The sequence below is a fragment of the Harpia harpyja genome, chromosome 22, assembly GCF_026419915.1.
Source record: "Harpia harpyja isolate bHarHar1 chromosome 22, bHarHar1 primary haplotype, whole genome shotgun sequence".
In the NCBI taxonomy this organism is placed as follows: domain Eukaryota; kingdom Metazoa; phylum Chordata; class Aves; order Accipitriformes; family Accipitridae; genus Harpia; species Harpia harpyja.
Window position 1 is genome coordinate 4,036,677 of NC_068961.1, and position 18,711 is coordinate 4,055,387.

The following is an 18,711-nucleotide window of genomic DNA, read 5'->3' on the forward strand; positions in this document are numbered from 1 at the left end:
GATGAGTATCTGTTTGCAAGTCCTACCTCCTACAAGCAAGACATTCGGACTGTTTCAGTATTTCACAAAAACCAAGACAGGGAAAACAATGTAACACATAGATTATACACAGAAAGGAGCAAAAAATGCCCAAACCAACATTTTAGAAATTACACTTTTTAAATTAGAAAAAGGAACAGGAAAATGTCAAAAAAGGTTTTGCTAATCATAGTGGTTTGCTTTGTAGGTAAATGCATCCCGCCAAGAAACCAAGTTGATGGAAGAATGTGATCAGCTCATTGAAATAATACAGCAAAGACGACAAATAATTGGAACCAAAATCAAGGAAGGAAAGGTAAAAGCTTTTCTTCTTTAGATTACGAGTAGGTCAACACTGCTTCCTCATGCTTATGGCTTTTTGACCTCAGGTACTATTAATACAAATGTGTAAAAGTCCTTATGTAGTCCTGGGCTACTGCTACTTTCATGTAAAGGAGAATTAAATATATCAAGATTAGTATGCTAGACCTCAACAGTTTATTTGGCATTTCTCTTACTACATGTGATTATGATTTTTGAGGATAAACACAGAGATGATGTCACCATCAGTAAATAAGATGATGACTAATTAATGATGCCATCACTCCGTTATAAGTCTGACAGTGTTGCCCCCAAAGTTTTCACTTTCATGAAGCGTCACAACATTCAGTATCGTGGCTGGCAATGATCTACACAAATATTTTAGTCTCGATACTTTAATTATTTATTAAAATACTGTCACATAAAGAATTTGTCTCAATCATTGTCATTCTTGAGAATAGGAAGTCTAAATTACTTACAAAAATATTCGAAAACATGCAGGAAATTGAATGAAGTGTGCATTTCTAATTACTGATGGACAGTGATTATTAGCGACAAACATATTGAGCAGGAAAAATCTCTGATATTCAAGTTTCAACGCATTTTGCGAGCTACCTGTTAACTCAGGAACACATTAGAGTTGAATTAATGCTCTAATTTTCTAGGTACATGGTGTTTACTCTTTAACTGCTAAACTAAGTAAGTCAAATATAAACTCTTCTTGTGTGGGAAAAGCTCAGGAAAGGAATAAAGTCAAGAGCAGGTTAAATGGTTCATGTGGCTGTCAAGATATTCCAATTAACTTGAAATAAAAAGCCTGTAGGCAAGGGCTGACGTAAACATGTTTGAAACCACAGGTCCTGTACCTTGTGTGACAGAACCTGAATTTCCTCATGCTGTTAACAAAATATAATTCCCTTCAGAATGGAAAAGATGGCCTTCTGCATTATTGTTTCAACTCTGTTTCTCTATGCAGTGAGACCAGCTGTGCTTCCAATGAAGTAGAAAACTTTCCATTAATTTGGATTTATGCTATATACATGAGTTGCTTTAAAAAAAATCTATTGCTTGCAAAGATGTATTCTAATATCCAGTAGAGCATGGAAAATTTATAATACAATTGACTCCAGATTTATTTGAATATAGCTGGTATCAGAACGTGTCCCCATTCTTTGTTCTACTTTGTTCAACCAAAAGTGATACCAATGGAGGTCCAGAAAAGATCTGGAATGCTTTGCCCTAAATGTTGTATATGTTGAAAGATTTCAGGGATTCAAGAGACTGATGTGAAAAGCCACAGGAAATTCTGCCCAATGTACCTTCTTTTAAGAGGGCCTGTGGCTAAGAGTCTTTCTGGCATGTAGGGCATGGCAGATTTGTCTGTAGGACTATAGTTATGGCTACAGAGCTGGAAATACCCAGGTATAAAGTTCTAGCTATGGCTGCAAGCCTGCAGATTCAGACACCCGAGTCTGACAATGTGGTGCAGCTCCATCCTTAATCTCACCAATCACCCCAAACCTGTAAAATCCCACACAGCATGTAACAGGAAAAAAACACTTAAATATCACATAGATAAGACAATTTTAGTGCAGATGTCATTCTTGCCATTGGGGGGGAGGAGTGAGTGAGACAAGACTCTTAAGGTTTATCATCAGTTGTCTTCTTGAAGAAGATACAAAAAAGAATCAAGCAAACAAAAAACCTAATTCATATGTAGACCTCACAAATCATGACATGCCTTCTGATTGCTAAAAGCTAACAAGGTAGCATTTATTTCAGTTCATTGTTTGTTTTACTAATTAATAAGTAAATAAAGAGGAGATGAGCTACTTAATACTGCAATGAACCTTTCCCATGTTAGGCTGGTGCAGACCAAATTGTAATCTCTGCAAATGCACGGTTAGAGAAAACATTATGGCATTAGTTCATCCTACAAGCTGATCAGATCATTAGCATTATCAAAATCTTTATGCTTTCCCGTCATTTTTATCCCTTTATTGTTTCTGTCTTTAGAAGAAATACCAATGTTACAGGACACTAATCATTTGGCCAGTATTTTCTTTTTGAAAGTTTTCCAAAAGATTTATTTTCCTACTGGTTTCTGTTGTTGAGTAGGTGCCCTAAGATACCCTTATCTCTGCTTAGGATGCAATTGTAAATTCAACTTCGTAGCTTGTGCCCTAATTGCCAAGATTGGGAACGTTATCTTGATTATAAATTTGGATATTTCTGCCAATCCACTTGGTTGTTAGTTTCCTCATTTTGCATGTCACTGAGCCTTAATGCCTTTCTAAACTCCAGAATTATTTCATTTCCTTCCTATTTCTTACTCCTGTTCAAACTATGATCCTGATGCGATAACAATGGGAAGGACTCCCAGACCTTTCAGGAACTAGAAGTTTTGTTAGCCAACATTGTCTTTAAATGGAGGATTGACTGTGTCCCTCCCTAACCTTTCAGCTAATGATTACAGTCACATCTACTGTGTTTATCTCCAGCACATATGTTTGCAGTAATAATAGTCAGCTCTCCAGCACTACTGAGCTTTTGTCCAGTTAAAAATATCCAACAAGAAAACACCCTGTTTGACTAAAAGCACATAACAAAAAGGGCAGGCTTGTATTGTTAGCAGACTAGAACAGCCTTTTTCTGTCAAGTTTTATTTTCAGATTGTTTTTTATGAAATTTACCTCGGTAACAGGAAAAAAGTAGTTAATCTATAAGCTGCCTTTAGCGCAGATCTCATCACTTCAGGGAAACTGTTATCTAAATAGCCCTTAGTTATCATGTAAGCAGAAAGTACCAGGAAATGACGTTTCTTCTGTTGGAAAATAGGCCAGCTGTGCTTGTTTTGGCTCTCCGCTGTTGTTTTCCATGTGGAAAATATTGAAGCAGAAAGGCTGTGCCTGTCCCCTTATTAAAAATGTTACGTGGCTAGATGGAGCTCACCATCAAGCTAGTGTGAAAGAAGCTCTTGTCAGCAAAGCCATTCATCTTAACTCCCCCTTTGCATACCAGCTTAGCCTCGGAAGTGCAAATGCAATTATGATTTGTGACCTTAGAGATGTGACTGCTTTCTTATGTTTCCACTCAAGGTGGTGAGGTTGAGAAAACTGGCTCAGCAGATTGCGAACTGCAAACAGTGCATTGAGCGCTCAACATCCCTCATCTCTCAGGCTGAACAGTCGCTGAAGGAGAACGATCATGCTCGCTTCCTGCAAACTGCTAAAAATATCACTGAAAGGTAAAGAAAACATTCCTCTTGCAAAACCTCAATTTAAGGCAAATGGGTTATCATAGTTGCCATATTGTCTTGTCCCACCACAGTTGGGGTGGTACTTGACACATTTCCCCAAAACACTACTTTGTGCTGTACCAGAGTGGGAAGGACCTTATTCTAATGTTAAACCAAAACATCCCTTTGAAAAGAGGAGCAGTTGAAAAAGGATGTGAAATAAGAGTTAGAACAGTAATAGCATGCACAAATGAAGGAGGTAGCACAGATGCCAAGCAGATACCTGGTGCTAAACACGCTAAAAAAAAAGCTTTCTGGAGGCTGGAATTCCTACTCCCTGAACGATTCTGAGATTAAGAAAGAAATCAGGCAGCGAGTACATTCCTTAGAAGAAATTTGGAATCATCTTAATGGATTCATATTCTTCACAAAATAGCAAGTGGCAAGGTAACGAAATGTGTAACTTTGGGAACCTGCAACACGCATCTCTGAGGTAGCCCAGAGTTGGCAATTCAGCAGCCTGGGTGCCTGGAAGTTATGGTAGCTGCTGTGTTGGGTCCCTGAGTGCAGGGAATTTCTGCTGCTTCTGGGATCCTAGCTCCTCTTCAGCATGCCAGATATATCAAGGACCCAAAGACAAGGGAGCAAGTTTTTCCAGGAAGCGATGCTGTCAGAAAATTTGGTCTGGTTTTCAGTGCAACACTGTGAATGCTGAAACATTCCCACTGAATGTCAGCAGTATTTTGTGATGAAAAAATGTTCTGCTGGAATTATCAGCTGTTTAGCCATCAGCCAGAGAAACAAAAAGAAAGGAGAATGTGTCTGGACAATGAAGAAGAAAGCTATAAAAAGTATGCTCATTCATTCAGCTATTTTTTTATCTCTGGGTTCACATTAAATCTTCACATTGTCCAGCCAATTTTCACCAAATCTGAAGCACCTCCCTGCTTTTATTATTTATTTTTTTAAGTCTATCACTTACTCTGGAGTGCTGTATACAGATTCTCTGAATATCAGGCTTCAACAAAGCTATTTAATCAATTTATCAATGAGCCAGCAACACTAGCTTGCTCGTTACAGGTCCAGAGAATAGAAGATCTGTTGAGAAAGGCAAGGAAAGGCAAAGGAAGGCAAGGCAAGGCAATGGATTACACATGATCTGTCAGACTTAGATGCTGATTTGTATTCTGTCACCAAGCTATATTGTGGCATCCCAGCTGAAGCTGATAGTAAAACTACCACATGAGTATCATGAGTAAAAAGCTGAAGGTGAGGGTCTGTCCTTTTTTCAGTATTCAGTGGAACAAGCAGTAGGGCAGAAACCTGTGGAGACACAAAGCTTTTTAACTGACTACCAGAGAATATTCAGAGAAGCTCCATTTTGAACTTGTAAACATGAACAGTTGCATCATAAATACAGTCACAGGAGAGACACTTGGAGAGCAGAAATGAGACCAGCTGACATATGTGCCCAATCAAATCTAATTCTTGGCTATCACAGATTGCTGTCTGTAATGAGATGGCTGTGAACGCCCTGAAAATGAGAGAGTCATTTCAAGCAGTGAATAGAACTGAGGGGAAAAAGCCAGCAAGTGCTTGCAGACAAATTGCAAGTGGAAAAAGAGACTAAACCTGATTAATAAATTATTCCCCACAAGTAACTCTTTTAGTTCTCATGTGGTGAGCAATATTTTGCTTGCTTCTAGACTGCTCATGTAACAGTCTCACCAGGGCCCTGAGCTCCAGCAGCTAAAACAGTCTCCTGAAATTATGCTCATTGCATTTCTTCGTCCACATATTTCAAAGTAATTGCATTATAATATTCTCTGTTGTAAGCACAACAGGTAACTGCAAGCAAAGACATTACACACACTACAGTGATTTAGGTCGTGCACTATTTACAGTGGGTGAAATGCATTTATCCTAGAAAAATCCTTTCCAACCAAGTACAGCGTCAGCTAGAGCAGGCAGAATTACAAGAGGAAATTCAATCTTCTCAACCTAATACAGTGACATGGTGTCTCAAACTGCAAACTGTTGAGCTTACCAAAAACTGACATTAACACACGTACTCACAGTGCACCCTTTGCATAGACCCAAAACAACAGTCCAAAAGGGCCTGGTGGTACAGTCGTCTTCACAATAAATACATGCTGGTCGTGGTTTAACCCCAGCCGGTAACTAAGCACCACGCAGTCGCTCACTTACTCCCCCCCCACCCAGTGGGATGGGGGAGAAAATCGGGAAAAGAAGTAAAACTCGTGGGTTGAGATAAGAACAGTTTAATAGAACAGAAAAGAAGAAACTAATAATGATAATACTAATAAAATGACAACAGTAATAATAAAAGGATTGGAATGTACAAATGATGCGCAGTGCAATTGCTCACCACCCACCAATCGACGCCCAGTTAGTCCCCGAGCGGCGATCCCCCCGCCCCCACTCCCCCCAGTTTATATACTGGGCATGACGTCACATGGTATGGAATAACCCATTGGCCACTTTGGGTCAGCTGCCCTGGCTCTGTCCCGTCCCAACTTCTTGTGTCCCTCCAGCTTTCTCGCTGGCTGGGCATGAGAAGCTGAAAAATCCTTGGCTTTAGACTAAACACTACTTAGCAACAACTGAAAACATCAGTGTGTTATCAGCATTCTTCCCATACTGAACTCAAAACATAGCACCGTACTAGCTGCTAGGAAGACAATTAACTCTATCCCAGCTGAAACCAGGACAGTGCTTTATGGAGGTATTCAAAGAAGCTCTTAATCTTAGATACCTGCTTGCTGTTTTATTAGCAAGGCCTTTGTTAATATTGTAGAGGTGTGTATCACCCTGAGTTTGCCCTAACACAGGGTCTACAAGAAATGCATCATTTTTCCTACTGGATGTAAAAACACCATAGTGTAACTGCAGATGAACTACTGGGGGGTGGGAGGGGTGGGGGAGAAAAAAAAGAAGTGAAAGAGCTCAGGGAATTTTTCCCTCTAAGTACATGGAGCAAAAGGCACTTCAGTTATCCTCTCTAAAAAGAACCCCCATCTATACTAGGATCTACTTTAAACTAAGTTCTACAACCACAGTTGCAAGAGAAACAGTGCTGAAAACAGTATAACAAGAATTATTGACTAGGTGTTGTGGTTTAACCCCATTGGGCAACTAAGCCTCACACAGACGCTCACTTACTCCCTGTCTGGTGGGATGGGGGAGAGAATCGGAAGAGTAAAAGTGAGAAAACTCGTGGGATGAGATAAAGACAGTTTAATAAGTAAAGCAAAAGCCATGCATGCAAGCAAAGCAAACCAAGGAATTCATTCCCCACTTCCCATGGGCAGGCAGGTGTTCAGCCATCTCCAGGACAGCAGGGCTCCAGCGTGCGTAATGGTGACTTGGGAAGACAAACGCCATCACTCTGAACATCCCCCCCTTCCTTCTTCTTGCCCCAGCTTTATCTGCTGAACATGACGTCCTATGGTCAGGGATATCCCTTGGGTCAGTCGGGGTCAGCTGTCCTGGCTGTGTCCCCCCCCAACTCCTTGTGCCCCCCCCAGCCTGCTCGCTGGTGGGGTGTGGGGAGAAGGAGAAAAGACCTTGACTCTGTGTAAAGCACTGCTCAGCAGTAACTAAAAACATATCTGCATTATCAACCCTGTTTTCAGCACAAATCCAAAACGTAGCCCATACTAGCTACTATGAAGAAAACTAACTCTACCCCAGCCCAAACCAGCACGCTAGGAAACCTCCTCAGCTCAGTTTTTTAAAACTATGCTGAAGACAATGAGATGTGCAGCTCAGTTTTTGACTCTCCTAACTGTATTTTCCTAAAATACTGCACAAGAAATGTATGAGAACAGTTCTTAGTAAGCATTTGGCCTGGAGCTGTTTGAGTCCTGTCTACAGAGTAATACTCTTATTTGGGAAAATGTTAATTGAAGCAATCAAAATATTTTGATCTGACGTGTCATGAGTGACAGATAACTGACATACATTGTGTGTGTGGTTGTGTGTTTACCTCCAAACTGGAACAGTTAACAAATTTCTGTTGTATAACACAAGGTTTAATAATCACTCAGCTCTCCAGTAATATGTACTTTGAGATATGAGGCTGACATATTTGAAAAATCCATCCTGATGGCAGTTTTCTTGTGAAAGCTCATCTTTTTATATTAGTACGGCTGGACAGACAAAAAGTGGATGTAGGTCCCGAAATGAGGTAGGCAGGGAAACTTTTCACTTTGGGAGGAAATGTAGGTATGCACACATGCTTTGCAGGGAAAAGCCTTTCAAAATAAACTGTGCTGACATCTATTTGTTTTATCTCCCCCCTGTGCTTTTTGAAGTTAACAGCAGCGTGCAGTGCTGAGCAGCTGAGGAGGTGTGGGGATCTGCACCAAGCCCTTGGGACAGCAGTGCCAAGGAATGCCTGGAGCAAGAAACTGCTTGGGAAAACAAGGGTTGGGAGAGATGCAGCATCTACCAGGATTGCTTAAAACACAGATAAATATGGTGCTATTGCTTCTGTGGTTCAGTGGGTGACTAGAAAGAAAAATTCAAAATATGTTGTTGCTTAACACTGCATGTCAGGCAAAATCTAAGTAATATGAGATTTTTACTGGAGACTTTACTCACAAAAAGTAAAAGTGGCAGGAGAAGCTCCTAACTTAAACTGTATAAATCAAATACATGTAAAAGTTTTTGTCAAGCTTTTTGGGAAGTGATAACAATCATAATGATCAGGTCCTACCTTGATGTGAAAGTTATTGTGTCTCGTGTGCTAAAAGACTTTTTCTTTTCATTATAGGGTTTCCATGGCAACTGCATCCTCCCAGGTTCTGATTCCTGAAATTAATCTCAACGATACTTTTGATACTTTCGCACTTGATTTTACCAGGGAGAAGAAATTGTTGGAATGCCTTGATTACCTTACAGGTAATTTTTTTCTCAAGGTGCTACTATTATATATTCCTCATAAAATAGCAGTGATAGGATTTTCTTCATTCCTCTCTGTGGTCAGTTAACTTTGGCTGACTGCCTGGTGCCCACCAAGCCGCTGTCTCACTCACCTCCTCAGCAAGACATGGGGAGAAGATAAGAAGATGAAAAGCTCGTGGGTTGAGATAAGGGCAGGGAGATTACTCAACAATTAACTGCTACAGGCAAAACAGACTCAACTTGGGGAAGATTAATGTAATTTATTGCCAATTAATTGGAAGAGTAGGATACTGAGAAACAAAAACAAAACTAAAACCACTTTCCCCCTACCCCATCCTTCTTCTTGGGCTCAACTTCACTCCCAACTCTTCTACCTCCTCCCCACCAGTGGGACAGGGGGACAGGGAATAGGGGTTGCGGTCAGTTCACACGTTGTCTGTGCCGCTCCTTCCTCCTCATGTTCTTCCCCTGCTCCAGCATGGGTCCTTTCCATGGGGTACAGTCCTTCAGGGATGGACTGCTCCATTGTGGGTCCACCATGGGCCATGATTCCTGCCAGAAAACTTGCTCCTGCGTGGGCTCCTCTCTGCAGGCTGCAGCTACCTTCAGGGCACAGCCACCTCCTCCACTGTGGGTCCTACACGGGCTGCAGGTGGAGATCTGCTCCACTGCAGTCCTCCATGAGCTGCAGGGGGACAACCTGCGTCACCATGGTCTTCTCCACAGGCTGCAGGGGAATCTCTGCTCCAGCACGTGGAGCACCTCTTCCCTCTCCTTCTTCAATGACCTTGGTGTATGCAGGGCTGTTTCTTTCACATTTTCTCACTCCTCTCTCTCCCAGCTGCTGCACAGCTTTTTTTACCCTTTCTTAAATATGTTATCACAGAGGCACTACTACTAGCATCAGGGATGGGCTCGGCTTTGGCCAGCAGCAGGTCTGTCTTAGAACTGACTGTTTCCCACATGGGGTCAGCTCCCGGTCTTTTCTCACAGAAGTCACCCTTGCAGCCCAACTGCTACCAAAACCTTGCCATATAAACCCAATACAGTTTCCCTCTTAATCCTGAATATATTACCCCCAGCAGCCCCAGAATGCCCCAGGAAACATTAGGTGCTAAAGCACAACAAGGATGCGTTTCCTACCTCCTCTCCTTGCATTCCTCCCCACCAGGGTGTGGGCGAGTGGGAGTGAGAAATGGTTAAAATCCACTGCAGCAGAATGAAATGAAAGACCAGCTGGAGCTCATCCTGGAGCAGCCAGAGGAGGGAGAGCAGGGACCAAATCCCATTTCCCAGGGGACGGATGCTCCACGTGTTACCCTCTCCCTTGGGGCTGCCTCCTCGCTGCAGCAGATTGCAGCCTGGCAGATTTCCCATGAGCAACCAGAAGCTGTTCAAGCAATCAGCATCGAAAGATGTTTTTTCATGCCGGTGACGCTGTGTATATTTTCCCCCATCGCAGGAGTGGAGGACCTCGCTGTGTCTTGGACTAGAGAGCACGCAGTGTGCTCTGCGCCAGGGTATGGGATGGGTTTTCTGCAGAGCAGAGCCCCAGCTCGCTTAACTGAGAGCTTTGGCCTGAAGAAGCCCGCAGGATTAGACCCTTACTGAAGGCCTGAGTAATGTGCTATCTCAGAGTATATAATGACTCACAAAGAGAAACAAATTACTGTAATTTAGGGTGTTTTGATTTCAATGCCAGAATTAGAACAATTCATTCCAGTTCAATTGAAAACAGAAGAGACACAGGGTAGGTTTTCATTTTGCAGGGTCTTTAAGCATCTGCTGTTAACAGCGAGAATTTGCAGTGAAAGGCACAAAGCACTGTTAGAAAAGCACTTGAAAACACTTCCTGGGCCCATTCTCTTAGCCCTGTTTGCAGGAGATATACCAACGTTATTTCAGAAGAATGTGAGAGTGTGGAGTCTTCTCATTGCCAACCACTGGATCTTTTCCATGCAGAGGGTGGCTTCTGGCTTTTCTTCAGAGGACGGGCTGAGAGACCTGGGGTTGTTCAGCCTGCAGAAGAGAAGGCTCCAAGGAGACCCTACTGCGGCCTTTCAGCACTCAAAGGGGGCTTATAAGAAAGTTGCAATAGGACAAGGGATCATGGTTTTAACCTAAAAGAGGGTGGATTCAGAGTAGATATAAAGAAGAAATTTTTCACAATGAGGGTGGTTGAAACACTGGAACAGGTTGCCCAGAGAGGTGGTAGATGCCCCATCCCTGGAAACATTCAAGGTCAGGTTGGATGGGGCTCTGAGCAACCTGATCTAGTTGAAGATGTCCCTGCTTATTGCACAGGGGTTGGACTAGATGACCTTTAAAGGTCCCTTCCAACCCAAACTATTCTATGATTCTATGAATAAGTGAACAGATTAATACTGGGAAGAGCAAGGCTGTCTGCATGCACAGGGCAGCACCACCCTTGGCTTACAGAGCTGTGGGGCTCTTGCTGTATCTGAAAGAGAGATTTTATCTGCAAGGAATTTCTGTATCACTGTGTGACTGGTGAATACAGTTTTAACACATACTCAAGTAAATAATACACAATAATAATGTGGTGAGAGTAATTTGAACTTTTTGTACAGTACCAGTGAAATGTTATGGTGTCTGCCTCTCCCCAAAGTCCGCTGGAATTTTACCACCGTGTTGAGTATTCATCCCAAAGTTATAAAAAGCTAAGGAAATGAAAGGAAGGATTAAGAAAAAGCCAGACTCATTTGCCCTAACCTCGGAATCGACCTGTAAAATAATCAGCCTCAGCTTCCTTTATAGTCGAAGAGGAGTAACCACCTCATTTTTAAGGCACGTATATCAGGTCAGTTAACTCCATTCTGGAGGTGCCTATTTCTCCCAGTTTGCTCCAAACAGAGGCTACAGAGACTCATTCAAATACAGATAATTGTGGTTTAGATCTTTAAAGTTACATGAGGTAAATTCTATCTAGCAGTCTGTTCCCACATGCCCCAGGTCTTCTAGCCTTTGTACATCATATGTCAATATTCCCAGCCTAATTGCTGTACACTGCAGAAAATGAAGGTTGTATCAATACCAAAATGAAGGGTGGTCTTGCTACAAAGATCCTTTCTGTGGTCCATCATGCTGGCTGTGTCATTTACACCGCTCCTTCTCTGCCTTCTTCCTACATTCACAGTCTTGAAAAATTGCTCACAATGCAGTTCAAGGGAACTTGCATATATATCAAGCAGTTTAGCTGGTTTTTCCTAATCTACCATTTTTATCCTTGCCCTTGATGCCCAGTGAATAACAGTTTTAGGTGGCTCTGTCTTTGTACTATTTTTCCTCACACTAATAAATAGCATATGGCTGCAATGGCAAAATCCAAAACACGTGTCCAAATTATCTGAGCATAAAATACAACCTATGCAGACAGTTAAAATACATTTATGTAAATATATGTATATATGTAATGTATATGTGTATATGTATAGTCCCAAGAGTCAAATGCACTTGATTATTCTCTATTTTTGTTCAGAAACTCTAGAGGAAGATTTATTTTATTTTACCTCTTTCAGATTGGTGCATGGAATCTTCATCAATCTTAAACTGAAAACTGTGACAGAGTGAATTTGGCTTTACTTTTATAATGTTTCACAGTTAAGTAAAATGAAGACCATTTGTAAGTCATAGTGGTACATCTATGTTGTGAATTAAGTGAAGAATTCTATCTTATACCTATTGTCTGTACTGCTTCTGAACAAAATGTCAAAGCCTAAATTCCAGCTTCATTCTCTCTGCTGTCAGTTGCATTCGAAGCAATTGACCTTGGTTGTCTTCTGGAGACTTTCTTCTCCTTTGGTTCTTCCCAGTGTACTATTTGTCAATCTTCTTCATCCTCTATCTCCCCAGCCCCAGTTTTCTATGTGGCCCATTGAAGTTTGCGTCTTTCTTCCTTCCTAGGCTATTTCTTTCCCAAATATAAAATTAACTATTTTGCGCTTATCATTTACGCAGCTGTCTGCCCAAAGCTTCTGCTATCCAAATGAAAATCTCTGATATCCCTCTGAAAGTTGCCAGCCAGACATTGAGATGTCAAACTCAGTATATTAAAACAATATCCTTAATCTTCCTCTGACTGTTCTATTCTCTGTATATATAACCTTGATGTCTTTTGAAAGCTTTCTTATCTTGCCAGTTGCTCAAGCTCTTCATCTGGAACTCATCATTTTCTAAACGTGTATCTAGCTAGATCCAGGCAATGCATATGACTTGCAAACTCTCTGCACAATATTACTGACATAAGGACTTTTTTTATCCACTGTGAATCAAAAATACTTGTTCTGTGTCTTAGTACTTTGAAATCAATTGTTGGAACATCTATTCTTTGACCTTGCAATTTGCCCTGCTTCAGAAATCCCATCTGAAACAATGATAAGTTTTCTTCATCCATCACTTCAGCTATGACTGCACAAAGAAATACTTATTGCCTAGCATATGCCAGCAGTTTTTTCACACAAAACCAACTTCATTCTGGAAACCCTTCACAACCTGTCTTCCCTCTTAACTCTTTCAGTATTAGAAGATCAAAAAGGACCTCCAGCCAGCTCAGTCTCATGCTTTGGGTGTAATCTCTTCTCATTCTGTTGTTTTTGAACACTTCTGGTCTACCCAAAGACTACATCTATATGGTTGTATGACTGAGCTCTTGATGCCAACTCATGCATGACATGTTACTAATACATCCAAGTTTGCATCCACATCTGATGTAACTGTCCCTTTCGAATTCCAGAATGCTGGTTCAGTCCAGGGTCATGATACACTATGGAGCCAGTAATGAACAGCTGAGAGAGGTTCAGAGCAGCTTCCTCAACTCCCTCGTGTTCATACCAGCAATATGAATATTTCTAGCACTATTAAGTCAAGGAGATGGCTTAGATCTTCCTTTTTTACTCGGTATCAAAATCAGTAAGGAACCCTTACAAAGTCAATCGCCCTGTGACAGCAGGGACGTGGAGACTGAGCAAACAGAAGGAAGTTGAGGTGGTTTTAGTCAATCCCTGTGATCTTGTGCTGAGAGGATTTGGATACAGTCTCCATAGTCACCCAGGAGCCACTGCATTCATGCTGGGATTCACCAACAAGAGGTGGCAGTTTCCCTAAACTGTCTCTCAGGTGTGTGGACCATGTGAGTGTTTTCATCCTGCTTCAGAGCAAAAGCCATGCCAATGGCATGGACAGGAAGGTGAGTTAGACTAACCTGGTTGAAAGGGAGCAGGTATGCTCACAAGGTCAGTTACTTCTGGGAGCAAATTTAAGAAACTGTTTTTCTAATATTAGTTACTGCCTTTCAGGCACTTCAGACGTGGTTCCTGACTGTTTTAAGTGTGCTCACTTTTGAGTTGAAGTCATACAAATGAACTAAACCAGCCTTCAGCAATGATTTTCTGTCTTGTCAGAGAGTGTTGATTCATGAATACAGGTGGATGAAAGTCAGCGTGACTGAAACAGTTACCACTCCCAGATGTTTGCCCTGGTCCTCTATGGAGATTGCCACCCCATGACCGAGGAGAGCAATTCCTTAAACCACTGCAGCTTTCATTGTGACTTGCGAAGTCTGCTGACACTGATTCCAGGTTCTTTCACTGCTCAAGGCTGTAAATTTGGGGTTTTCAAGAGCTGCTTCACATTTTTTTTCAGCTCCCCCTGGCACTGGGCAGCAGTGTCTGCCAATAACTGAGACTTTAACAGCATCATTGTCAAATTCATGTTGTTTGGTTGTGAGTCAGTGCTCTGTTCTCACCCTGAAATGGACCAGAAAGGCTGATGGGCAATCACCACTTCTCCACTGGGAATCAGGACCAAAGGGTGGGCAATATTCTTCCACTGCTGAGCTGGGAGCGTGCTGGGCTTCCCCTTCGTGAGCAGGGATGGAGCTCAAGTGGGGGAACTTACTGGTGCAGCATTGAGATCGCTCCGGAATCTCTGTAGAGCTTCCCTTGTGGCACCTGAGCTCTGTAACAGTACTAGTAAATTTGATAAGAAAATCACACACTATCAAATGTAATAATGAAGATAACAGATTAAGGTCAATCTCTTTAATTGCATTACGGACACACTCTCCAAAGGAGTATGTGCTGCGGAATGATGAATTTGGCAGTCAGACTTCTACATTATTCTGCAAGTCGTAACAAGCCATTTGCATGTAGACTTCCCTGCCTGTCTGCAGGAGAAGCAGGTATATTTTGTTTTATTCTGAGTGGTTTATGAAATGAGTGTTGCTGAAGAGCTGAGTTTCATGCGGTATAGTCTCAGGTGAGTGTGGATTAATCACAAGAACAAGGGAAAGGATGTCGTGCTTAGGTCAGCTCTCTTTTTTCTGTCATTCTCATTGCATGAAGGCCTGTAAATCTCCAGCCGTAAGGCCAGCCAGGTGTGCATATGAAAAGAGAACTTAGGCTGTCATTTTGAAAGAGTTGAAGACACTTAGGTGCTATTGAAATGCAGTTTACAGTTCATTAAACCTTCAGTAATTGTTGTTTTCCATAAATTAATATTTATTATCTGTGTTGTAGTAATAACAAATACATTTCTCAAATAAAAGGTTTTGCTTTGTTAGGTGCAAGACATGACTGAAGGAGACTTTAGTTGAATACTAGCACCCCAAAAAAGTGGATCCACTTGTATATTTTTAATTAATATTTTTTCCAAATTTTTTTTTGCCTTCAGGGACAGGCAAAATATGAAAATGTAGCCTCAGCTAGGGGAAAAAAAAGAAAAGCTCCAGTGATTGTTCTGCTGCATACAGTTTTGAAGCGTAGCTGATAGGACCAATGCAGTACTGCATAGTCCTCACAACAGTTAATTGGCCTCAGTTATACACAACCTCTAAACTGCAGCACTAACCTTTCCAGAAGGTTTTTTCTCCTGCAGGGTTTTTTCTCCTCCTTTTGTTTATATTCCCCTCCTGGGTGACTGTTCTTATTTTAGTTCATTTTTCTCTCTTTTTGTTAATACCTATCTGTCCCATGGGTTCCTCTGCCAAGTTAAAAGAAAAAGGCATTGATAAGCTTCTGTGCTACAATATTTAGAGCATCACAAATCATGGTCATATCATGAAACACGTTTGAATGTTTCCTTATGCCCCTTGGTTGAAAGAGGCTGCTTGGAAATGCATCTGCACTTTAATCCTTGGGACATACATCAGTAAACCAGGGACATGATCTATAAAAATTCTTAATGGAAAGTAAAATAGATGTTTCATAAAAGTAAGATGTTGCAAAAGTAAAGGTGGAATTCCTTCAGAGGGACTTTTTTTGAGGCCATTATTTGTGGCTAACAGAAGTTAAAGAGCTGACAGCTTTTTCCTTTAATACAGGCGTATTTTGGTTGTTTCAGCTTGAGTGCCCTTCTTCCTCACTCTGTGACAGCTGGGAGGAACACTATTAAGCACAAGGATTTTTTTTTTTTTTTTTTTTTTTTTTTTAATGATGGTGGCATGTAGGGAAGATGACTAGGAATGCAGCTGCCGCCAAGACAAGCATGCAGGAAGACCCACCAGTCTTTCAAAGAAAGACTCATTTGTTTCTTATTTAGGTGTTTGGCTTTGTAAAGAATGCAAATGAGGAAAGTTGAGACCTAAGAAGTTTGCTTCAAGTTTCACTTCTTTAAATAGGTCTTTAAAAGAAACCTATGTGTTAATATGGGAGGAGAATGTATAGCTTGCTACACAGAGATCTTGCTTGTTGATTAAAAAAAAAAAAAGAAACAGAGGGACAACTTTAATATAAAGTGTTTGGATTTTTTTCTAGAATTATTTAATTAGCAATGACATTGAAGATCAGGTTGTAATAGTCATACAATCATGATGTTATGATAAGAACTTCTTATGTAAGGCTGAAAAAAAGTGAGTTGTATAGCCAACAGAAATTATATGCATCTATATTAGAAAGGATAGCTAGGAATAAATAAAAATGAATTTGGAGGGAGGAGAAGATCGAGCATGAAAGCATGAGTATTTGAAGTCTTCCCCAAATTTATATTTCTTAAATACTACTTATGCCAATCTCTGGTAAGATAGGCTATGCAAACACTGCTTTCAAGTCAACAGTGAAGAGTGTTGACTCTCGCCTCTTGATACATGCATCAATGAAACTTTGATAATTTTGGTGTGATGGTCAGAACAACCCTAGAAAAAGTAATACATTGATTTTACCCATTTAATCACAGTTTAATGTGACCACCAACACATCACTTGTGCTAAGGCATCTGAAACTAAAGCTATTTTAATACAAAATATTTTCAAAATCTTGAGTTCTTAGGTGGTTATATTGATAGTAAGAATTCTTTTGCAACAATTTATTGATAATTAAAGTTACTCCTGGAATTAGCAAAAAGTTGTTGAAAAGTCTGTTGGATGGTATAACTACAAACTCATACATCAGACGCATCCTCTAATCTCAGGTGAGAAGGGAAACATTTTACTGATCGTGTCAATAAGTCTCCTCTGTTGTATCTCTCAGCTCCCAACCCACCCACCATTCGAGAAGAGCTCTGTACAGCTTCTTATGATACCATTACTGTCCACTGGACATCGGACGATGAGTTCAGTGTGGTCTCTTACGAGCTGCAGTACACCATCTTCACTGGACAAGCTAATGTTGTTAGTAAGTATAAACCTTCTCTTTCCCAGTGCTGTTTCCTCGTGGTTTCTATGTAAACCAAGTGCCTTTAAATATAATGTACTGCCAAGAACAAAAGGAAAAAAACATTTTCTAGGAAGATTTAAATCCAAACCAATTATGATTTCAAAAGGTTTTAAAATTCAGAATTAATTCAGTTAAAATTTCTTGTGTCTTTTCTGGGAGTGCCACGTAGTGGGAGCTTTCGAAGACTAAAACCACATATTCCCAAAGGCACAGGTATTGTTCATGTTAACAGGACTTGTTGCTTACGTCCTAGGTCCCGTGTTGCAGATGTAACAGGGACAAAGACCTCGGTTCTCTTGTTTGGGCTAGTCAGGCACTCGGGAGCCTGTGTTGAACTGATCATTAGCTTTAGTTAGAACTGCAGCCCCGTTGTCATTTAGGTAACTTTGACAACCGGACCTTTGTCAGAAATACAGATTAAGTCCTTCCCTCTGATTTTTACTGTCTTCAAGGCTACAAAGCGTAGGTCTCAGTATACTGAAGGCTAAGGCAGCAAACGTCAGTGGAACAACAATTAATATGGTAACTTACTTTGACTTATATTGACATTAACAATCTTTGCTTTACATTTTGTATTGTAGCACATTTTTTATTAAATACACTCTCAGTTTTGAATCTGTGACTTTCCTTAATGAACAAACTGACTGATTATTCCTTGGATTGTTTTGTTGTTAAATAACTATTCCTCAGAGAAAAATATATTGTCTAATCTTTGGCCAGGAAGTCAACACTTCTGGGTTCAGTGCATAGTGGTCATTGACTATGAATTTGGAGAAGTCATTTAACTTCTTCCTGTTCCCCGTACGTTTAACGGGAATACCACTAGCTGACACGTACTTGCTTTATGAAACAAGAATTCTGAAATGAACCAAATCAGTCAAAAGGCGGAGGTTGTTCAGTCAACACGTATTTAAATTGGGAACTCATTGCCACAGAGGGTTGTTGTGTTTGTGAGTTCAAGAGAGGACTGGACAGATCATGCAAGAAAAATCCACTGAGAACAATGAAGTGCAGAGATTTCCTTCTGGCTCAGGAAGTCCCAGAGCTGTAAACTGTTGAGACCTGGGAGAGCCTGGTGAGAGATGATCGCTGTGTGCTTTCCCTGTTCCTTAACACCTTCCTATGCTCTTGCTTTCATCCACCATCAGATACCCCAGCCATGCACTGAGCTACATAGGCTTAGTTCTGATCCAGTGCAGAAGTGGTTTTCTTCCTACAAAATTTGTTGAGATGCTTTGATGAAAGTCAGTGCTGTGGACATGTTTACATGCTTTCTGGGAAAATGGTACCGTCTATACCATGTTTCAGTACTGAGCCCAACTCTTGCGCTGACTACTCTGTTGCTGTGTGCACCTCATTTTCTCCATCACTAAACTGTAGTTTTCCAAGCCATCTGAAAGGATATCTTAGGATTCACGTGCTGGCATTTTAACACCATTTTTAAGTAGCATACTGTGAATATATTATGGTATTCAGGATTGACTGAAAAATAAGGTGGACTATTGAAAACTTGATGAGTGTTTTGCCAAAACCTCC

At 40.9% G+C, this 18,711-nt stretch overlaps 1 protein-coding gene across 6 annotated transcripts in view; it reads left to right on the forward strand.

The window, feature by feature from the left end:
• The window catches only part of MID1 (midline 1), a 157,199-nt gene that overhangs the window by 121,891 nt on the left and 16,597 nt on the right, over nucleotides 1-18,711 (forward strand). For all 6 annotated transcript variants that reach the window (XR_008233022.1, XR_008233023.1, XM_052773989.1 and 3 more), the window contains exons 4-7: nucleotides 227-334; nucleotides 3,438-3,586; nucleotides 8,376-8,503; nucleotides 16,990-17,133. Coding sequence is in view for 4 of the 6 variants with exons in the window: in XM_052773989.1 (XP_052629949.1) it covers nucleotides 227-334; nucleotides 3,438-3,586; nucleotides 8,376-8,503; nucleotides 16,990-17,133 (529 nt within the window). In the remaining 2 variants the exon portion in view is untranslated. The remainder of the gene's footprint in view (nucleotides 1-226; nucleotides 335-3,437; nucleotides 3,587-8,375; nucleotides 8,504-16,989; nucleotides 17,134-18,711) is intronic.